This window comes from Athene cunicularia, assembly GCF_003259725.1.
Source record: "Athene cunicularia isolate RWA chromosome Z unlocalized genomic scaffold, athCun1 chrZ_part1, whole genome shotgun sequence".
In the NCBI taxonomy this organism is placed as follows: Eukaryota; Metazoa; Chordata; class Aves; order Strigiformes; family Strigidae; genus Athene; species Athene cunicularia.
The window spans coordinates 24,164,481-24,187,415 of NW_020799142.1; the positions used below are offsets into that span (position 1 = coordinate 24,164,481).

The 22,935-nt window shown below is 38.9% G+C and overlaps 1 protein-coding gene across 1 annotated transcript in view; it reads left to right on the forward strand.

The window, feature by feature from the left end:
- Positions 1-22,935, forward strand: part of ADAMTS12 (ADAM metallopeptidase with thrombospondin type 1 motif 12) — a 170,344-nt gene that overhangs the window by 75,585 nt on the left and 71,824 nt on the right. The window contains exons 4-8 of the mRNA XM_026865819.1: positions 13,728-13,924; positions 15,818-15,901; positions 18,549-18,673; positions 19,882-20,031; positions 22,653-22,796. Of these exons, the coding sequence (XP_026721620.1) occupies positions 13,728-13,924; positions 15,818-15,901; positions 18,549-18,673; positions 19,882-20,031; positions 22,653-22,796 (700 nt within the window). The remainder of the gene's footprint in view (positions 1-13,727; positions 13,925-15,817; positions 15,902-18,548; positions 18,674-19,881; positions 20,032-22,652; positions 22,797-22,935) is intronic.

The following is a 22,935-nucleotide window of genomic DNA, read 5'->3' on the forward strand; positions in this document are numbered from 1 at the left end:
TTTATATCCCCTTGCAGAGGCAATTGTTCCTTCTAGGTCTGGAAAACTTCCTAAGCTTACAGTTAGTTGCTATATCACTGCTCGGCACCAGAAAACAGAGGGCAGCAGAGCAGGGCTGTGCATCTTGGGTGTAGAAGTTGCTCATTGGGGTGCAAAAGCTGCTGTGAGTGAAGGGCATTGTGAGCACTGCTAAGCTGGCTGTGCCAGTATGGGGCTCTTAGCATGGATTCATCTTTCTCTATTCTCAGGTGGGTCTGGCACCTTGACTTTGGTTCTGTGGTGTCTCAGCCTGTCTGCTGTGCCACGTCCAGTGTGCTGCAATAATTTCTGGTTTGTCCTGTGTAAACCTACCTGTAGCTGAATTAATGAGTAGGTACAGTTTGTAGAATGACAGCATTGAAAAATTCCTGTACATGGCAGCAACACATAAAGTAGCTAATACAAATATCAAATTTCACCTTTGCTTTACTAAGAGCCAGTAGGGTTTTGGAGTATTTGTAAAGCACTGATTGCCATTTTTCTTTTTAGCTTTAAAACCCCTTTCCAGTCCTGTTAGTGGACACTACCTATTAACTGTGAGAAACTATTATGGGGAAAAAAGTGGTGAAAAGGAGTGTGTTTACATCCATAAGCTAAATAAAATATTGAAATACAGTTCTAAAACAAAGCCTGGCAGTTCATATAAGGAACACTAATGGACCTTCAGCTCCTTGGATGATTGAAAACCTTTTGTTTAAAAGTTACAAGGGGTACTCCAAATACTTTATATTTGGTTTTAGAATATTTTTCTTCGATCTCCTTCTCCTTCTGTGTGTTTTGGTACGATGTTTTCTTTGATGTGGTTACTACATACCTTCTGATCAGTTTTGGAAAAGATGGGAGGAAAAGACCTTCTGGTCTTTTTTGGAAAAGATGAGACCAGGAGGATACCTTCTGGTCAGTTTTGGAAAAGATGGGATTCTGTCTTCTACATTAATAGACCTAAAATAAGATGTAGAAAAAAAAGAAAGTGTAATCTAGATTATTTTTTTAGTATTCTCCTGTCCTTTTTTGTTATAAATCAGGATTTCAAGGGAGCCAAGAGACAATTTTTAAACTATTGGCTATAAGACCAGGAAATTCTTATTGTCAGTGCTCAGTGAACTAATCCTGTGTATATTTTAATGGATACTTCATTAATTTATATAAGTAAATGCATCCACATACATTTTTACTTAGACAGTTAGGACCTGGGGTCAGATTATTCCTTAACCTTTCAGTTCTGCAAATACTGAGACAAAGATCTGTCTGGAACCCTTTTATTTTTTAAAATTTTACTGGTTTTATATTTAAACATGAAATAATCTGTTTCTGTCTAGTGCTTTATAATCCAACTGTCATGTTATAGCTGGAGAACTCTCTCAAATTCAGTCTTGAAAAATACATTTTTAGCTGATTTCTTGACTTATTTTCACATATGGAAAAGTTAAAGTAGGTAAATCTATCTTCTTGAAATCTAACCAAGGTTTTTGTTGTGGTAGTGTCAAAGAATAAGAGGATGCCAGTTGGGATGGTTTCAACTAAGTTCCCATGTGTACAGGTATTCAGTAACCTTTCTGTTGATGTCTTGAAAGAGATTTGCAACATGTCACAGTTTAAACTGTACATTTTAAAAGCTGAACTAGAAACTATTATTTCTTAGAAACGCGAACATATTTGAGTAACTGAGTGATAAAAATACCCTTAAAATACTAATCCCATGCCAGAATGTGTAGCAGAAACATGACATTGTAAATTTATAGAATAGCCACAATGGTGAACATAAATAGACATCCTCCTTAATAACTTTGCTTGAAAAATTTTATTTAAAAGATGCCAGTGGTATTCCGTACACCATGTGTTCTGTTTTATAGTACTACTTTGTATCTGTAAGGTGAATGCTGAGCTGGCATTTACTCTTGTACTGTAACACTGTAGATATTCATGGCAACCACTATTCCTACAGAATGACACCATGTTTGTACTAATAAATTGATTACTCCAGTATTCTTTGGCATTGCCATAAAGTAGCACAGAACTGTCTGTGTGCATATATTTTCTCAGCCTCTTGAACAGAGTGGACTACTGAGAGGGATTCCTGGCCTGTGTCCACTCCTGTGCCATGCTCAGGAGTCGATTGAGAGCATGCTTGTTGACCCTCACTGAGGCTATGCTGGGAACTGTCCACTCTGATAGAGTAGGCAAACGCGTTCCAGTGCCTGGGTGTGTTTGTTCCCTGACTAGATTTAACTTACTGGGGTATGCAAAGCCTGATGGGGCAAGTCCTTGTTGGTTATTTTTGGTGAAAAGAGGAGGACTTGAGAGGACGGGGTGCCATTTTGCTCCATCAAGCTTCAGGAATGGCATTATATATCCATGGTACACAAAGATCACGTCACCTGGAGAGGAACCTAGTTAGTGGTGGATGCTCTGTGCCCTGGAAGAACATCTCTCTTGGGACAGTGAGGCTGCTGAGCTGTGGCGGCAAGTATGTCTTAGAAATGCAAGGATGCTACAGAAAGCCAAAGGCATCAGTCAGTGTTTTATAGCTAAAGGTCAAGCAGGAATAAGAGTTTCTCATTACTCCAAAATAGAAAAAGTCAAATACAAGTGTATGAGGATTGCTTCCCCATAGGGAAACATGGAAGGAAGTTTTCAGAAGTGATTTCTGCTTGCGGCTGCTGAGGTATGACCGGCGCATTGCTTTTTGTACAAAAAGTTTTGGTTCACTGGTCAAGCTGGAAAATAAGCAGGATTTGAGTGTAAGAGAAAAATTACATGTATGTTAGGTCACACTCCGAAACATGATTTTGCTGTGATGAAAAACAAAAAAAATAGAAGTTATTTCAGGTTTTAAACCGTTTTACTTAGGCGCAAAAAAAAAAGCGTTTTTAATTTCTAGGGTGAAATGAAACATTTTTAGCTTTCATGTTCTTCGCCTGTTTTAAGTAAACAGAACTGTATTCAGGCTGAAAATGGTTGCATAATTTTTAAAAAAGTCTCACTTTGAAATCATTGAAGTGAAATATTTGACTTTTACAGTGTTCCTTTGACAATCAATTTAAAAGTATCAACATTAATTTGAGGATAGTTTCGGTTGACTTGAATCTACATTTTTGCTGACAAAAGTAGCAGACTGAAAATTTTCCTGCAGCTCTGGACATATTCATGTGTCAGAACAGCACTTTTTCAATCACTTGAATGTACAGCCATAGAGGCAACCAGTTAAACATTGTAGTAACGTCAGAAATGAATTCTATAATAATATTTTGATGAATACTCTCTGTGCTAACTCATATCAAGTCAAGATTGCTGGTTGCTACTAACTGCTGTTACAGAATAGTGTTTCTGAGCCCTTTTTTAGTTGCAGGTTTGGGTGAGAAAAGAAATGAGTATTTTGTACAGTTTTGTTTATGTTTAATTGGCTAAACTTTCAGTGATCACTTGTGGCTCTTCTTTTGTTGGCTTGCTCGTATGTGTAGAAAAGTTAATTTTTTTGAACTGTTTTATAGATGCTTCATGGAACATCAGTGGTCAGGAAACACTGCTACAGAACACTTCTGTAACTTAAGGGAGTCAACTTCAATGGTTAAGACTAGTTAAAGAACAAATATGAGCTATACTGGATGCTACTGCTATGTTTAACCTCTTGCCACCTTTTTTCCCTCTCTGTTACCACACAGATATTATAATTTTTGTTCTCTTTTTACCAGGGAGTGAATGAATCAAATACTAGAATTATAAAGAGAGGTGAAATGTAATGTCTTTTAAGGTACTATAAAAATAATCTCTGTGTATAGTAAAATGTGTCTGTGTCTATAAAGTATAGGCCTGATGTATTCGTAATACTGCACAAGTGCAAAAAACTGCAAAATTACTATTTCCAGTAATAGTAGCTGAGATGGAAAAAACTGCCATTGACTTTCAGAAGTCAGTGGAGATAATGAAGGGCAAATTTGCTCAGTGTTTTTAACAATGTGATTTGGAAGCTGGAGAGAGTCAGTTATTATGGAATATTGTTAAGTTTCTGTTTCTCTACTGAGCCTATTTAGACTTTGAGCCCTCCCCATGACAGAAAACTTTATACGGAGAACATGAAACTCCTTGTTTAACTACAAGAGACTGTCCCAGAGCAGCTACTCAATAGCTGTTAGGTTTTCTGTATAGACTTAATATATGTAGGTGGTGTTCCTTCATGGTACCCAGTAGGATGTCTGGAGGCAAGGATACATGCTGTGGGCTTGGGAAAGTGTGGAAATATAAAGAGCTTGTACCTGTTGGTGACCTAGTTTTGGCACAATAGAGAGGACCTGTTTCAGTCGCTAAATGTTTTTGGAGTCTGTTCTGTCCTCAGCCAGCCCATGTATAGGTAAGTGGGCCCTGTCCCAGTATGTAATTGAATGTGATTCATTCCACAGTGCACCTAGGATGGGGCAGATTTCAGCTCTTTTGAAGTGGTGTCATATCCTGAATTTCTGTATTTTGTAACATTCATGTCACAAATACAGCTGACAAAATCTGCCACTTGCAAAGCAGTTAATGCTCCCCTCCACTGAAAAATCTCTCCATGATTCAACATTTTAGTCAGAAGAATATGGATAATTAATTCACAAGCTTGAAGGAGTCTGATAGGCACAACTGTCTGCTTGCTGGTTTTGACTCAGTGATATCTGTTGCTTCCTGGGGGATGAGCTGAGCAGTACTTTCTGAGCTGTCTTTGACCCAGAACAAGTCCAAGCAAAGTGGAGGTGGTGGAGCACAGCATGCCAATATCTGAGTGTGAAAGAGTTGGCCCTAAAATGGCATGAGGGGCTCAGGATGCCTGGGATTGCTCATGGGAATCACAGCTGAGCTGGAACCTTGCAGTTCATCAAGGGCAGCTGGTTTGTGTTTCAGGAAGAGAAGAGGCGCAGTTAGGGCAAGAAGTGCAGAAGAACACAAAGAGATCAGGCCAAGCAGGAGGACAGAGATGGGTGACATGAAATAGCTTTTCTTCATCAGCCGTGCTTTTCACAGACATTTACAAACCAAACTGCTGAGATTCAGTTCTTGTTAACTTGGAAGTTTCTTTGTGAGGGTGAAGCTATGAGCTGGAGCAAAGTCACAGCCCGCAGAGAGGCTCATTCTGTTTTGGGACCACCCAACAGGCTGGGTAAGCACTGGAGTGGTGGCATCTCGTGGCTGCTCTATGCTGCGTGTGTGTGTTCACCTCAGACTTTCTGTTCCTTCAGGAGAGGAGGCAGGAGCAGCTGGTCCCAGCTGGTTCTGTACTGGTTATTCTCAAGCAGAGGAGGGATGCAAGTGTCTGGTTTGGCTGTATTTACTGACAGGAAATGATGAGCCAGAGAGAAGTTCCTGCAGTGGTCAGCTCTTGGAGACCTAGAGGAGGCTTTTAAATCCATGCAACATTTCTGATTCTGCATGGAGGAGCATAAACAGGCAAAATAGTGTTGGGCGTATAGGTTGTGTGGTGATGGTGATAGTACAGGGAGGATTTTATTAAGGGTATTTTTGTGGAGGGAGTACTTCCTCAGTTGTTGCAAAGCTGAAAAAGCCAATATGAGCATCTTGTGTGTATGGAGAAGCAGTCTGTCCTCTCTGGGGAGGTGTAGAGAGCTGAGCCAGACTTCAAGTGGGAAGAGAGGCCTCTTGTTTTCCACCAAGGGGAATCCCAAACCCTCCTCTTCTGCTCTGCAGCTGTTTATTCCCACTGAACCCACAGGAGATTTATACCCTGGCTGGAGGATGGACCAATGTGGAAGGAAGCACATGTTATGGACTGGAGGAGAGCGTTAGGCTGACATACCTTCCTCCTTTGCTGCACTTCAGCTTGTGGTTCTGTTGGGGAACAGAACAAAATGTTTCATCATTTTGGGACTTTGGTGGTTATCTGTACCATGCAGAATTCAGTATCTGATAAAAGAGGAGCTGTGCAACATTTCTGAAGTAAAATGTTTGCACAGAGAACTTCACCGGTTTACTTATAATCCCTGAATCATATGTGATTATTCTCAGTCATTCTTTCTGGAAGAGAGGACTGCTAATTTTTACAAGTTTTAGATTCAGTTAGTACTGTGAATTTAAATATATGTTTGTGTACATAAGCTTCCTAATGCTTTTGCCCAAGAGGTATGGCTCTCCCTAGTTCCTGTGATACAGCAACCCAGCCTGCTGCTGGGTACACAAGCTTATTAAAGCCAGGAGATGGAGGCCTCTTTCAGCTGCCCCTTGAGTCGTAGTGGTTGGTTGCAATCTGCACAGCTTGAAAACCACGTTGCTCTCTTATCTCAACCACATGCAAAGAGCAAACCTTCCATTTGAATCACACACATGCCCAAATCCTTAGAATTACAGGTAATCCTTACCTGTCCTTTGTCTCTTCCAGCATAATTTTGCTTTTTTGTGGCATCTTTCCTTGCATTGATTCTCTCCACCATTCCTACATTCTCACCACCTCTTGGAGTTGGCATTAGGGCAGCCTCTTGTGGAAATCACTTAGGTAATTTTTAAGAACTAATGGGCACTCCAGAGACCTGTGTTGCAAATTTCTAGATCCTCCTTGTTCATAACTGTCTTCCTGTCTGTATGTCCAAGAAGCTCCACAAAACCTGTATCCTTCTAGAGTTTCAGTGCTTTCACTGCTGAATTCGGTAGTGCCTGCACAAACTTTACCTACAGCATGCAAGCTTAGGGAATAGAATCATAGAATCATTTAAATTGTAAAAGACCCTTAACGTCATCAAGTCCAACCAATAACCTAAAACTGCCAGGTCCACCCACTAAACCATGTCCCTAAGCACCGCATCTACATGCCTTTTAAATACCTCCAGGGATGGTGACTCAACCACTTCCCTGGGTATCCTGTTCCAATGCTTGACAACCCTTTCAGTGAAAAAAGTTTTCCTAGTGTCCAATTTAAACCTCCCCTGGCACAACTTGAGGCCATTTCTTCTTGCCCTGTTGCTTGTTACTTGGGAGAAGAGATTGACACCCACCTTTCTACAGCCTCTTCTCAGGTAATTGTAGAGATCAGTACAGTCTCCCCTGAGCCTTCATTTCTCCAGGCTGAACAACCTCAGTTCCCGCAGCCGCTCCTCATAATACTTGTGCTCTAGAGCCTTCACCAGCTTCATTGCTCTTCTTTGGACACACTCCAACACCTCAGTATCTTTATTGTAGTGAGTAAGATCCTTGTAGCCTTTTAGCATTATTCCTGACTTAAGCAGGTTAGTGACCTCTGATCACCAACATATAACAAGTTGGGGTTTTTTTTTTATTATGTGAATGAATTTTATGGAACATTTTTTTGATAGAAATTCTTGGAGTCTAATTCAAGAGTTTCTGGATAATATTTGGTTAACTTTGATGGAAGGCAGATCGACCCTGACAATGCCCAGACAGCTACTTCAGGATGTCACATAAAGTTATTTACATTCATTTTTTGCAAATGAATTTTCATATAGATATGTTAATAGAAGAAAAATTATCCATAAAGCCCATATGTTTAAATTCTCACTTGCATCATAATGGGTCCACAAAACTGCATTTCTCCATCATTTCTAGATCAACAGTTCTAAAATTATTTGGTGAGAGATGCTAAGACATAAATATAATTTATTGGGAATTTTTAATCTGCAAATTTGTTTTACAGGGAGATATATTCTGTTTCAGAAGATACTTGGTTTTCATCAAATGAAAGTAGAATTGTGCTGCAAATTAAATTGTTATCAGATGTCATTTTATAAGGTGCTAGATTACTTCATAGAAAAGTCATCTTATTCTTCTAATCCATCACATCATTGTTTTCACCAAAATAAGAGGAAACAGCCACTGAAGTTACCAAGTGAATGAGCATGGAAAGTTCAAATGACATTGAATAATGTAATTCTAGAACAGCATAGAACAGCATTTTACACATTTTTTGTCCCTTATTGACTTGGATTTAATCCCTAGGAAAAAAAAAAAAAAAAAGACCAGATAGAATGAAAATTGTGCTTGCAAAATGTAGACAGCTTGAGGTGTAGCTGTTTCCCAAGATGCTGTTCTTTGTGTACCTCCTGATGTTGGTGGCCCAGAACATGCATCATTCCATCTTTCCAGTGTAAGTGGTAATGAGCGGCAGACACACTCTGCAGCACTATCTGATTAAGTGCATCAGTCAGCACAGGTTCAATTTCAGCTTCATTCTGCATTATAGTTGTGTGACTTCACTGTTTGATACTTCATGTTTTTGACAGTAGGAATGTTAAACAAAGCTTGCAAAGTTGTAAGCTTTCTTTCTCCATGCTTATTTTTGTTGGGACTTGAGGGTTGTTAATGTGGGGAAGTATGTGATTAAATGGCTTTAAGTTTCCTGTGTGAACACTGCTTCACACTTGGAAAGCATTTGTGTGATTTAGCTTAGCCTGTTTTAGAAATGCTTATAAAAAGAGCTGGTTTGGTTACCTATTCTGTTTTAAATTTACATTGTTTTGTGTGTTTTATAACAATTTTTCCATATAGCCCTTACTCTCACATTGTCAGCATGCAGGTTAGTTTTGTTATGGATATTTGTAACTACGATTGTATGCATAAGAAGATTGTATGTGTACAAAATTTCTAGTGTATAGTGTATTTGATTTCACTGAGCTTTTCTAGATAGCTGCCTTATTTATTTCAGCAGAGATAGTTAGAATAAGGGAAGAGGCTCACTTACTGTGTTTGAGTTTTGTAAATAATTAGTAATTTCTTGCAGTAAATCAGTTATTAGTGTTACTCCCTTCATGAGTGAAAGAGAAGGTCCCACCTTCTTTATCCAGGCATGTGGTATCTAGAGCACAGTCTTGGGAAACCCCAAGTCCTTTATTAGATCTAGCCCAAAGCTGATCGGATAATACTCACTTTTCAGAAAACTCTTTTGGTTTCTTCTGCCTTACTATCCTTTTAATTCTTATTAGCTGAGTCACTCCTCAGCCTTTCCTCTAGGGTTGGACTTATGTATACTTTTCAGTGCTAGGTTAATGTTCTAAATGATGATTTCACATGTTTCTTCGTCTCCCCTTGTACAATGATTTTGTTCAACAGAGCAGAACTCACACCAAAACCATAGTGGTTTTGTTAATACTTAAACTAAAGGGACATCTTAGAATCAAGACAAAATGAAAGTTATAGGAAAAATAATAATGTAGCAAGTTCTAAACAGTGTGGGATTTATTAGTTTAGCATTTCTAGTATTTTCATACCTCATGTCTGGAGGTGTAGTATTTTGACTGAATATTATAGAGTGGTAAAAATGAAAGAGCTCTTGCACAGAGAGGAGATTAGGTTTGATAATGAAGACATAGATCAGTACTACTATATTTTGTCTGACAGCCTCTAGCTGTAGACTGCATTATCTTCTTCTGGGAATTTCCAGACATTTTCACCTTGCTTCTTCAAAGCCCTGTGTTTCTATCTCCAAAGGTGTTGAAAGGTGCCTGTGTACAGTTGGCACCTTGAGGTCCTTTTGTGTTGCACGGTATGCTGCACTCTTCCTTAAGCAACACCTACAGGAAACAAAGATGGAAGAAAGTTTTTGATATGAAAATCTCACATATTGTCTTTATGTGAGGTGAATCATATCTGTTCTTTAAGGGTATTTTGGGGGAGGTGGTGTGTGAAGCAGAAATTAACCAAAAACCCTAATCAGGTAACATTTTGAGTGGATGAGTTGATCAAGGTGAAGAACTTGAACGTTTTTTATGCTGAAACTATTGTTTGGGGTTTTTTTTTAAATATTAGAAAGCTCTTTCTTAATAGGGATTACAATTTACAATATAGTTCTGTTATTACCTAATGAAAAACAAAATTGATTTGCTAAAAGAGAGAATATAACTTTTCATACCTACACAGAAGCTATACAGGTTTGACCTGTACTGAAGTTTGTGTAATACTGTTTTTTCATATATAGTTGAGCCTTACAGATAACTTAAAATCTTGACTTGTAGCTGAGAGTTAAGTGTCGTATATGTTGTTGAATTAGTCAAGTAGGATTTGTATGGATGGTTTCAGGGGACACTTTTATTTTTCACTATCTGGATTTCGATTTTAATTTTGCTGAAATTCATCAACCTTTTTTAACTAGAGGTTGACAGAATGTTATCATCTACACTATTTCTCCTGGTTATGCAGCGATATGGCTGGTTATTACATGTGATTTATAGAACATTGTATGTGACTTGTTTGGCTGAATCAGGTTTTCTAATAAAAGTTTCATATGTGCAAAATTATCTCCCACAAGGGGTAGAAACTTCTGAGTATTACTGTTGAATTTCATGCAGTTTGTTTGTTGAATCTCTTGCCAGTCATCTTTTTCTTTAGCCTTAGACTATCCTGGGTATACTTTCAGCACTACCTTCATTTCTGTTCCTAAGGACTCCAGCACTATACCTACCTGTGTTTTATCTCTTTCTCAAAAATACATGGAAACCCTCAGGATTCAGGTAGCTCCTTTCTCACTTCTGCTACTTGTGGAGTGTGCTGTGCTCAGCAGTTATGATGGAAGAGTATGGGGAGACAGGCTTTTCTCAGACAGGATTGTTAGTTACTTGGCCACAGACCATCCATCACTACTTGGGTATTCCTGAACAGGTGGGCTCCATTTCTGTACAACAAGGTGCCTCAAATTTCTCAGGAAATCTGAAATCACTTTCAACACTTTTCTAATTTAAGGTAAAAACAAGCTGAAACTGTTTTGCTTCAGAATGAAGAGCTTAACAGAGACAATCATCATTTGGAGAGACATAAAAGCAATAGAACCATAGTTAGTAGCTGCCTGTGTGTTAGTGTAGTTCCGAGACGTTCTCCATCTTTGCTTCATCTAACTAAAAAAGCTGTCAGAAGACTTCACACAGCAGGGATCCAGTCCTTAGATGACACTCTTCCAGGTTAGATCCCTGCACAGGAGAGAACTGGTCACTGAGGAGGTAGTTTTGTCTTCAGAATCCTCTTGCTACCTGGCATTAATTTTCACAAACTTAATTTCTTCTGAGATTTTCCTGCAGTACAGAACCTTATACTAAACCAGGACTCCAAACTTTTCCCTGAGGGTTTTTCACTGTTGCAGTCTGTATGGCTTTAAACATTTTTACCTCCTGTGCTATCACCTGACCAGACAATAAACAAAACTCATTAGATGTAAATACAAAGCCTGACAGCTGGCATGATGCTTTATTTGGCCATAAACAAATCACTTAATCAGCAGTCTGAACAGATTTTTTTGTCGGATAGCTGTGAGGAAGGTTTTTCTCAGCACAAAACCCTTAAAAATGTAGATGCTGAGAACTGCGAAAAAAGAATGCTGAAAACCATGCAAATGTATGAGACACTAATGTTTGCAGCTTATAAATAGCCCCTCATAGAGGTGACTTGTAGTAATTGAACAAAGATTGAGGAAGACAGCAGGACTGATGGTGCTGCCTGGGTTAGTGTGGTTAGGGCAGTGATAGTCTGTTTCCCATCTCTTAAAACAAAATCCTCCAAACACTAAACAAACAAAATCATATAAGCAACCCACTTAATTTTGTCTTTACTCACAAATTATATTCTTCCATGTAGACAAGTGGCAACTTCCCTTATTGAGTAAGTTTTACTAGCTGACATATCTACAGGACAGAGTCTGTTTGGGTGCACAGAATAACACTGACAAGTGATTTGGGTTGGTAATCACAAAAGAAATCAATATTCTTCAGCTTTATATTGTGCCAGTGTGTGGATAGTAAAAATTATAAGCTTACATGCTTACTGAAATTTATTTACATTTAGTCAAACTTCTCTTACATTCAGTTATTTGTTATGCTGTTTGTCTTGCCAAGCAGGTCAAAAATCTTACGGTTCTTTGTCCTTCACAAGTAGTACTTTCAGCATCTTTTGAAATGCAAATGAGTGCATGCAAAAATAAATCTACTATCTATTTATTATAAATCCACAATTTTTATTATTATGTAGAATACATGACATTTTTCATAGTATACAATTTCAGCTTTGTACGGTTTCCTTTAAAAGGTAGCCCAGGGACGTATAGATTTTCATCTAGTAGAATGAATCTGTCTGGGTTAGGTTTGTAGGTTCGTTTGTTTCTCAGTGTTATGTGCCTGGTACTGGCTGAAATCCTTCCTGTACTGTGGTGCAGTGATAACTGGTTACAGTGTGTGTCAACTCATGGAGCTACTGTGTACTGACTACACACTTGCTCACTGCAGCTCAGTTCTAAATGTGTGATGTGGCTGTGGTAGTTTTGGTTATTAGTGTGGCATATTTCAATTCTACACATTGATTGTGTTATCAATACCAGCATTTCTTTCTCCTAGAGATCCAATTTCTATAAAGCCGTGCATCTTCTTTTACAATGAGAGATGTATTTACACATCATTAATAGTCTAATGGTGCCTCATTTTGTAGGCACCATCATGGCACACGAGATGCCATGTTCTGTCTGCACTTAGGTCTTCTAAAGGGCAAACAGCACAGTCGTGACAGAGGAATAATAAGATGTGCTGGTATGAACACGGGATTTGGGACCTAGCTGCCAGATCATCCATTTTTCAAAAGAAGAGTAACTGTCTGGGTTACTGTACCTCAGCACTTGGTAGTGCTGGGAGGTGGAGATGATCTGGATGATTGTCCCCTGCCACACAATAGTAGGGGTAATGCTGGACAGACTGTAACCTTTTCAAAGCAGGAGCTGTCTTTCTGGCTTGCAGATGTGCCCCATCTGGAATATGGACATCCTCTTCCATACATGAGATGCCAAAGGACTACTGCAGTATCTGTAACAGCAACAAGTACTCCTGATCCTTCCTAGGACTCCAGGAATCCCAGTACTGTAGAAGTGTTTCTCTGGCTTCTGAGTTGGAAAAATGCCACCACTTACTGTCAAACTGGCATCTCTCACTTCTTTTTTGGGCTTAGGAGTATTTATATCCCAGATATTACCCTGGTGACACAGCGAGCTGGCATTCAAAGCTAGAATGAGTGGAGAGTAATTGGCCTCACTGACTGCAGTGAAAGATTGCTAGTAACTCTACAGAGCAAAGACTTCCTCCCAGAAGGCTTTGGATGCACAGATCCCAAAATTATAGTGGAAACAGTAAGTGTCTCTCCAGTCAGTCATTCATGACAGCATCTGAGAAGCTCACGGCCGTCTGTGTGGCTGGTATTTAGATGACACCTACTGGTGAAGTGTCCCACTATTTGGGGATATTTTCCAAGCACAGGACAAACCATTCATGGATGTGCTCAGCACTGGGCCATCCTGCTTGGGAGTAAGAGCTTCTTGTAGAGAAAGCGTATCCTTTATCTTAAACTATCAATTTGTGTCATTAAAGAGTTTAGAACCAAACTATAGAAGAGAAATTCCTTGAAAACGACATCCCCAGTTCAGTTTTTTCAGCTGGGCTCTGTCTTGCACCTTAATCACTGGCTTTTGAGTAGGGGTAACTTTTGGATGCATGTTTAATTCATCTTGGGGGGGATACTGAACTTTACTGTACAGGGCCCTTAGCAGGCTGGTGTCACTTTGGAGTTGGCCCTGCCCTGCTGTGGTGGTAGTAGGTGACAGGCAGAAGTTCTTTCCAACCTATATCATGCAGTGATTCTGCAGTGCTGTCATTCTGTCTGCAAGTGTTACAGCCATACCCTTCAAATCAAGCTGGAAAATATTTTCAAGTCGGCATTGCTTCTTACTCTTTCAGATACCCTCAGCTTTTTCAAACAGCAGCAGCATTGGAGGGAGAGATGGGAACAAAATCATATGGCTGTCAGAAAAGTTTCTCGGCGCTCTGTCAGCAAGGAGCGATGGGTGGAGACGCTTGTGGTTGCAGACAGTAAGATGGTTGAATATCATGGAAGTGAACACGTGGAATCATATATCCTCACTATAATGAATATGGTATGTACAGTATTTCCTTTTTTTAAATAGATAAATGAAGCAAATTTAACTTGATTATTTTAATGATCACCTTGAAACATTGTTCACTGAAAGAAATGTAATATTCATCTATATTTACTGGAACTTTGTACTTCAAAAGCATTTTTACCTTATATTTTGCATAGGTGTAATTTTTCTCTGGATTTTAAGTGAGAGAAGTTTCATAGCTATAAAAGCTAGCACTAATTTTTCCAGTGAAATTTCCTGTCTCCTCTGGAACCTGTTGCTCTTGGTGATTTCAGGTTGGTAGCTACAGCAGCAGAGAGAAGTTCTACAGTTTTAAGCACATGGACTTTTTCCCATGTCTGTGGATGGGAAAGGAACACAGGAGCCCGCTGGAAACTGTAGTAACTTAGCAAGAGCTAAAATACCAGTGTGTTACTGTTTTGGTCACAGATCCAAACATTACCATATGAGCTATTGTGAACAAAGTTAACTCTATCCCAGTTAAAACCAGTACAACTGTTCTTCCAGATGTGTCCTGCATATAATACAAAGTCCATGTTGGGAAAAAAAAATTAACTTTCGGTGTTTTTCTCTGTGGCAAGTTTGAAAATACACATTCATCTGAGAAAAGCAATAGCATTGCATGAGACTGCCTACAGAGATGTCTTCTGTTATTGTCTGTATCATAGTTGATATTAACCTTGGAAAGTCTACTGAAGATGTCTTCCGTGTCGTTATCATGGTATGTGTGTAATATATGTGAAATTAATCGTAGTGCAATTCTAGCCATGGTAACAGATCTATCACTCATGTTTATACAGTATGCTCCCAACTGTGTCCCAAGCAGTCTGTCTAGCTACTGAGGCAGTGAGCCTGATTAAACAGACACAAAGCTGATTTGAGCACGTGAGGTTTTGTCCACACAGAGAAAATATGTGGAATAAAACCCTGTCATAATCAGATTCAGGAACAAACAAGTCTTGACATTTTCTCTGCGGTCTGTACCTGAGATGGTTAGGGTTACTCACCGTGATCAGTTTTCAGTTTAGTACCTTGGAAAAGACCCATATCAAAGTCAGACCTTTGTAAACACAATTTTAATTTCATGTCAGTAATTTCTCCTTTAACAGTCTTCTCCAAAAGAGTTTTGAGCTAAATTCAATCCTTTCTGTCCATTCGTATTTCTTGTCATATATGGCATAGCTCACATATAGATAGGTTATGACTATCTTCTGATCCTATTATCTCTTCTTCTGCCTAATTGAGCATTGTGATGATGTTCTGACATTTTATTTGGGTCAAATTTTTGCTGAGTTCAGTTCTTGCTCTTGTCTTATGGGGAATTTTTTTTAAAATGGATTCACTGCCTTTGCTTTTGTTCTTATTGTCCTCTTCTGTGCTGTGAAAACACAAGAGTATCCATCATTTAACTGATTTCCATTTTCCTAATACTAATTTTTCCTTTGTTGTGGCAGAAGATATTTCTTATCAAATCAACAGAGGATGATTTGACACACTGGGTTTTTTGCACACTGAGTGGACCTCTCCATCAGTGTTACATGACTTGAGATATTGTGTTCATTTCTGCTAGTGCTTTTTAAGAACATTGAAGTTCTTGAAATGGAAATGGACATAAAATAACCTTGTGTGTGCTTTTGCTCTTTAGTTTAGTACTTTTGCCAAGTCCTGTATCTTAATTCATTTGGCAGAGGTGCCCTTTGCAGTAGTTCTAACACTTGTTGCCTTTCAATAAACTTTCAGTGAACTGAGTTGAGGATTTAAAAAATAAAACAACACCCACACCCCAGTACGAACAGTGTGCTTGAAGTAAATGTCATGTTTTCTCTCTAAAGTCCTGTTCTGTTATTGAAGAATCAGTTAATCTCATACCTCCTGGTTCTGGCACAGGTCACAGGATTGTTTCATGATCCAAGCATTGGCAATGCAATTCACATTGTGCTGGTCCGGCTTATCCTCTTTGAGGAGGAGGAGGTAAGGTTTTTATTTTTCTCAAAATGTCAGTTGAAAAACTTGGGAGTTCAATGCATTGAGGCATATTTATGGAGAGGAGGATTTCTTTGCTTAAAATAATCTGTTCATTTTATTCTTCTATTAGTCTTTGGCATGTCTGGTTTTAGAATAAATGCTGCCCTGGATAGCAGAGTAGATAGCTGATGACTGTGGTGGTTTGAGGCCAGAGAGCAACTAAGCACCACACAGCTATTCACTGACCCCTTCCCTCCCAGCATTGGGAAGGAAAAAATGAATCAAAAGGCTCAGGAATCAAGATAAGGACAGGGAGAAGTAGCTCACCTATTATGGTCACAGGCAAAGGACAAGAAGGGGGAAGAAAAAGGACATCACTTTAATTCAATCAAAACACTGACAAAAACACCACTTGACAGTGGGACAGTGAGAAGCATTACCCCATCTTAAAAACACTTCCCCCCACCCTTCCCTTTTTCCCCCAGCTCAGTTTTGTTCCTGATATCTCTACCTCTTCCACCAGCAGTGCAGGGGCAGGGATGGGGCATGCAGTCAGTCTGCCACTTCTTCCAAGGCAGGGGGAAGCACTTTTCTGCATGTTTCCCCCTGCTCCACATGGTTTGCCTCTTATGGGAGACAGTCCTCCACAAACTTTTACCACCGTGAGTTCTTCCCTTGAGCTGCAACGAGATGCTGCAGCATGGGTACCCCCATGTGTAACAGTCCTCCCAGCACCGAACTACAACAGTGGAGGCTTCCTTTTCCCATAGGGTCCTGGCGTTCTTTGGGGCCAGCTGCCTGTTCTAGTGTGGGGTCCTCCACAAGCTGCAGGCAAAACAGCTCCACTGGTGACCTCCATGAGTGGCAGGGGGGTGGCCCTGACATCTCACCACGGGATGCAAGGGTGCTCTCTGCTCTGGGGCACCTCTCCCCACTTCCTCCCCCTCCCTCCTTCCACTTACCTCAGTTTTCACATAGTTGTCCTTCTCGTCACTCCTCCTCATAAGTCCCAGCCACCCCTCAGGTTGTTCTTAAGACACAGCCACGACTGCTAATTGGCTCAGCCTTGGCCAGAGATGGGTCCAACTTGGAGCTGGGGGAACTCTGAGAAACTTTTCACAGGGACCACCGCTGTAGCCCCATCCCCTTCTACAAAACCCCCCTCCAGACAAACCCAGTACATAATTTAAGGTATTTCTGCATAAAATCACCAAGGAAATCATTAGGAGTGTGGCAATGGAGTTCCCTCATTGTCAAAACAACATGGGATACTAAGCAGGACTAGATGGGAAATACTAATGTGTGCATCATCACACAGAATCTAGTTAGCTAGCATTACCTGGAATGTGCCATAAAGTAAAATGCTACAGTATTTGCAGGTCTCTGTAGAAGTAAATCTCTTATTGTGCAGCTCAAATACACCTTTTTGATTTTAGATCTCTTTCAAAACAAAAAAATTAGGACTAATTAGATACCGATTACAGTAAACTAAAGCTATATATTGGTAGCTTCCAATGTCTCTCATTTACAACTGTGTTGCTACATGTTTAACTATGTGATGATTGTCACCATTTTATAGTTATTTTAAAAACACTGTGCATGACATAGCTTGCTCTGACTACAGGAACGCATTAAGGGATTTTTCTTAGTGGCTTATGGACCAGATGGTCCCAGTGCTATAGAAGGCAGTGAACCAAGCCATGGGGCCTGGCTGTGTCTTCTGAAATAGTTATTAGGATAGACTCTCTCCTTATAGTTGTCAGTGTAAGAATATGCTGGCCAAAACCTGTAGTTTTCATTTTAACAGGACAATTAGGACCTAAAGCCCAGGGTGACCTTCAATTAAGATTACATGCTAAATTTCTGTGGCTGTTTCGTTGGATACATAGATACATGTTCAGTTGAGCGTGGCAGTGCTGGAAGCAGCAGTGTTGGATATCTTTCAAAATTTGATTTTAAGTTACCCAGAAATTACTACCTGGTAACAATGTTATTTAGATACTTTGTAAAAAGCATTAGTTAAGTTGAATAAACTGAGACCATACAGTGAATGTCCAAGATCAGAAATGAGAAAATACATTTTTGAATGAATTTATTTTGCATACTTTGAATTTCAGAAGAAATTTCAGTAACTTGCAGGTATGCTATGTAATAACGAGGAGGAAACATCTATGACTATCTTGTTTTTCTTTGGAATTGAAAAATACTGTGAAAGCAGTACCCCCTTAGAAGCATAATTATTCCCTGAGCATGACACTGTTCACATAATATTGAGTGGCAAACTTGAGTATGAAGTCCCCCACTAATTAGTCTTTAGCTTCCCTATAGAGGAAGACTTGCTTTCAGGAGAATACAAAGTGCTCGTTTGAAAGTTTCAGAGTTGGATCTTACAAAGCTCACTTACCAGAAAATATGTGAATTTCTGCATTTAATTTTTCCTTTAGCAGTACCAATTACAAAAATGTCAACATTTTAACTTAATACTCAATGTGAGTTAAATAGATGTCATTGCTCCTAATGATGGCCCAAAGTGTAGGCAGAGGCATAAACAATTACCTTTCAGAGATTACCCAGCTTCACAGCTAGCATCTCTGACATATTATTGCAGTGCAGTGTGGTCTTTACAATAATATTTTCCTTCATTTTTCATTAGCAAGGCTTGAAGATAGTTCACCATGCTGATAAGACACTTGCCAGCTTCTGCAAATGGCAGAAGAGTGTCAATCCCAAGAGTGACGTCAACCCTACACACCACGACGTGGCCGTCCTTCTAACCAGGTATGACAGCAGTTTGGTGGCTGGTCAGTTCTGGGTTTTTTGGTGATGGTATTTTTTTATAGGCTTATGCTATCATTTAGTTCATCCTACGTATAACCCAGTAAAATGGCCTGATGAAGACATGCTGTTTCTGAAACAGTGTTAATGCAGAAATAACCTAGTGTGAATGTGTGTGACACTCATACAGGCAGAGAATATGAGCTGTGTTATAAAAACGTGATTAAAGTTAGACCTACTGTACCTTTGAAAGGAATTGTTTTTAATTTGTTTTCAAAGTACATATAACACTTCATGTATGCATGTGGGTGGTTTATTATAGTTGCATCTTAGTCAGGAAATTGAGATCTGTGTGTCCCAAGAGATTAGCAATTTGCAGAGCTCAGATAATTTCCCACACTTGTTCCATCTCATTTTGTCACTTCTCTATTCTTCGAGGCAATATACCAAAACAACATAGCATGTAGATGAAAAACTCCCTAACAACAAATCCTAAGTAATACACAGGTGCAGCTCAGAATGGAGGAGTATTTTGCACAGGACCATTTATTTTTAAACTTTAAAGTGTATGATTTTAAATATTATCTCCGTATTTAAGGACACACAAATATTTTTATGTGTGAGCAGGGGAGGCACAGAAAACTTAAAGGTGATGTCTGAGGTTACATAGGGAGTTTGTGGCAGGGCATGAAACAGAACTTGTACAGGTCCCTAAAAAAGGATCCAGTTTGCACACAAGCGAGAGAAAACATTGGCTCTGCAAAAAAAAGGTCCTAAGTTAAAGTCTATTAGGCAAAGAAAAACCCCAACACCAAAAAACCCCTCAAGTGGTACCATAAAGAAGGGAGTCAACAAATCTTAAGAATGAGAAAAAGAAGTCTAAAAATGATGTGTGGTTTACTTCTCCAAATAAACAGGCTTCAAACAGTTCACTTGAATGAAGCTGAGTTATGACTTTAATAAACCTTACCTCAAAACACTATCAGAGATGGAGATTTTAAAACAACTTCTTACACAGGTTGACAATAAACATACGTATTTAGGCACTACAGTTGTTTCATATACGTTTGTAAACGTGTTAATACTATGCTTTACCTAAAATGCAAATTAGTGCTGATACATTATAGGATGGAGACTTATGACCCAATGTAAGAGAGACTCTACAGTTGATTTTAAACTCCTTTAATGGTATGTCTCTCTTCTGGTTCTAGAAAGGACATTTGTGCTGGCATGAATCGTCCTTGTGAAACCTTAGGTTTGTCTCATCTGTCAGGCATGTGTCAACCTCACAGAAGCTGTAACATCAACGAAGATTCTGGCCTTCCATTGGCTTTTACTATTGCTCATGAACTTGGACACAGGTATAGTTGAGAGTGAATGGGGACCTAACTGAGTTTAATTTATTATTTGTATATTAATACTCAGATTGCCAGACAGGAACAAAACAAGCAGTGAGTTAATGTCTCTATTGCTAAAATCAGAACAGTGTTTGTTTTTTCTAAGCAAAGGAATAAGAAAGAGATTCTTAAGACTTTGACTTTTGTTTATAATAATTCAGTCTGCCCCTTTTAACAAAGTCTGATAGGGCATTATATCAGTATGAAATAATTAAGCTACAAAGAAGCATCACTTAATTGTGCTAATTTTTCCAAACGTACTGAATTACTATGGAATTGCTATCACTTTAGATAATCTTCAAATCATTTACATAAAACATACCTGTTTAATTATATCATTGTATTTCAATATTGCAGATTATCTAGAAACCATTTTTAATTCAAGCAGTTAAACTTCATAGAAATATCAAATCTTTGTTCTCCTTTCTGATGAACAAATAAAGTCACTTTTGGGCATTTCTTAATAACTAGTATCTTCTATATATTAATGTTGCTATTGTGGATACACTTAGGTAAATCAACTAAAGTTCCTGGGCATTTAGTTTTGGACACAGCTAAACCTTTTTTGTGATTGGGTATTTTTGCTTGAAACTAGATATTCAGTATTTCCAATTTCCATAGGTGTTTTGGCTGATTAGTTGATTTGTTAAACTCACCTGAAAAAATTCTGATCTTTTAAATCTGTTTTGACACTGACCTGTTTTCCCCAGGGTAGAGGCCTATCTCATGGATACTCCAGTTTGGCTATAATGCCTGCACTTTCCATCTGGGCCATATTGCTTGGCTAGGTGATGTTCACTGCTGTGTCTACAATCACATTACTTTCACTATGCACCCAACCACCAGTCAGGATGAAGTCTGTATTTCCTGATGGGCAATAATAATAATAACAATAACAATAATAATAAATAATAATAGTAGTAATAATAATAATAACAATTATAATAATGATAATAATAATAATGATAATCTGATACAAAGACTGCTCAAATATTGATACTATCACCCATTAATTGGCCTTTATTCAACCCTTCAATTGCCAGAAAGGTAATAGTATAAGTAAATAATGCTGAAATCATTACAGTTGGATCTGATGCTTTGGGTTTAGTTACTTGGTTCTCACAAGCTCTTGCTGACAGGTATTTTTTTTCATTAACACTAGTTATTAGAAGACACTTCTTCCTCGTAGAGCTGTGTGACCTGCTCCTGGTCTAGCCTGGGAGACTGGTAACTTACTGTCCCTTGGATGCTGTGAGACAGAGTACTGCTATACCTGCCTTTGCAGGAGTGGTGCAGGGCCTTGCCCGTAAGAATTGTCTCCACAAAGAAAATTGAATACTGCATGGTTTGTCGTTAACATGAAACCATCCTTCTCTCAAACCATCTTAGAGTATGTATGTTAAAAAGTTCAAATATGGAAAATAAAAGTCTGTAAGACCAGGTTAACAAAACATGAGAAGAAAGCCATGCACCCATTCCTTAGATGGATGCCAAAAGTCAACTCTTCCCCATACTGTCCCTCTAAATGTTTCCCATCTCCTGTGTCAACAGACCTTGTTCATGGAAATGAGCCTGTCAATAAGGGAACACACTTGCTTTTACAGCTCAGACCCATTACTGAAGTTGATTCAGGCTGAATCATGCCCTGCTTTTGGAACATTTGAGTCCTGGTACAGTTACCTTTTCCAGAAACAAAGTATTAAGTGGTGTGAACTCATTTTCTCTGATTTATGACTGAATCATGACCTGAGTCAGTTTTCACTGCTTTTTCATACAAGGGCTTACACACCTTCAGATGTTAACAGTGTAGGTGTCAACATCTTCATATATCAATATCTTTGTATATTATTATTTCAGATAATCTCCTTCACTATGAGAGGATGTGGATGCATGTATGTTTAATCACCTGAATCCCACCCAAAGTTTTTAATGTTTATGACTTTTACAAGTTGAATATAAAAATCCCTTAATAAGTCAGAGAAGCTTCAGTGAACCGTGTTGGGAAGACCTGCCATGGAAGTCTGTTTGAGAAAGCTGAACAGGAAGGACTGGAGCCTGGATACTAATTCACTGAACATTCAGTAATTTAGAAAACAGTGTCTGTCTCAAAAGAGATTTGAAAAGAAACAAGCAGTAGAGATGTGATTATAAGACAGTATGACAGACTGTAACAAAGCCTGATCTTAGTTAAAGTGGTACAAGTTTGAAATAACTGGGATCTGAGAGCTAGGAGGCTCTTAGCTTTAGCAGCTTTAACATAAGTGAGGTTTAAACTGTGATTCCTGGCCCAATTGTGCAATAGTTTTGACCCCTGACTATAGTCTCTGGCAGTTTGTTCTTTATTTTGTGCTGGACAGTATTTCTGTACATAACAGAAATGTTTGAAAGACTGTTGCAGGGTAGATTTTTTTTTTTTTTTTGTAAACTATGGGTCAGATCTGCTATATGCTTTTTTTAGCAAAAGGTATCTGTAGCCCGCCAGGGTAAGAAGCAGCCTTAATGTCTTTTAGCATGGTGTGGAACCATAGATAGGTGTTGTGGTACAAACCAATCAGCTGGAATTATTACATGGTTTTTATCTCCAGTTTTGGTATCCAGCATGATGGAAAAGAGAATGACTGTGAGCCTGTTGGAAAGCGCCCATATATTATGTCTCGACAGTTGCAATATGATCCTACTCCACTCACATGGTCGCAGTGCAGCAAGGAATACATCACACGTTTCCTAGAGTGAGTAATCAGATTGTAGCTTTTCTCTGAAATTAGTACAAATGTGTGTGAGATGTTTATGTGGAGTTTAAAGTAAATCCTGTATTGCTACATTACTGGATGTAGGTTTTTGTAGTGTGCTTGAGTTAATTCCCACAGA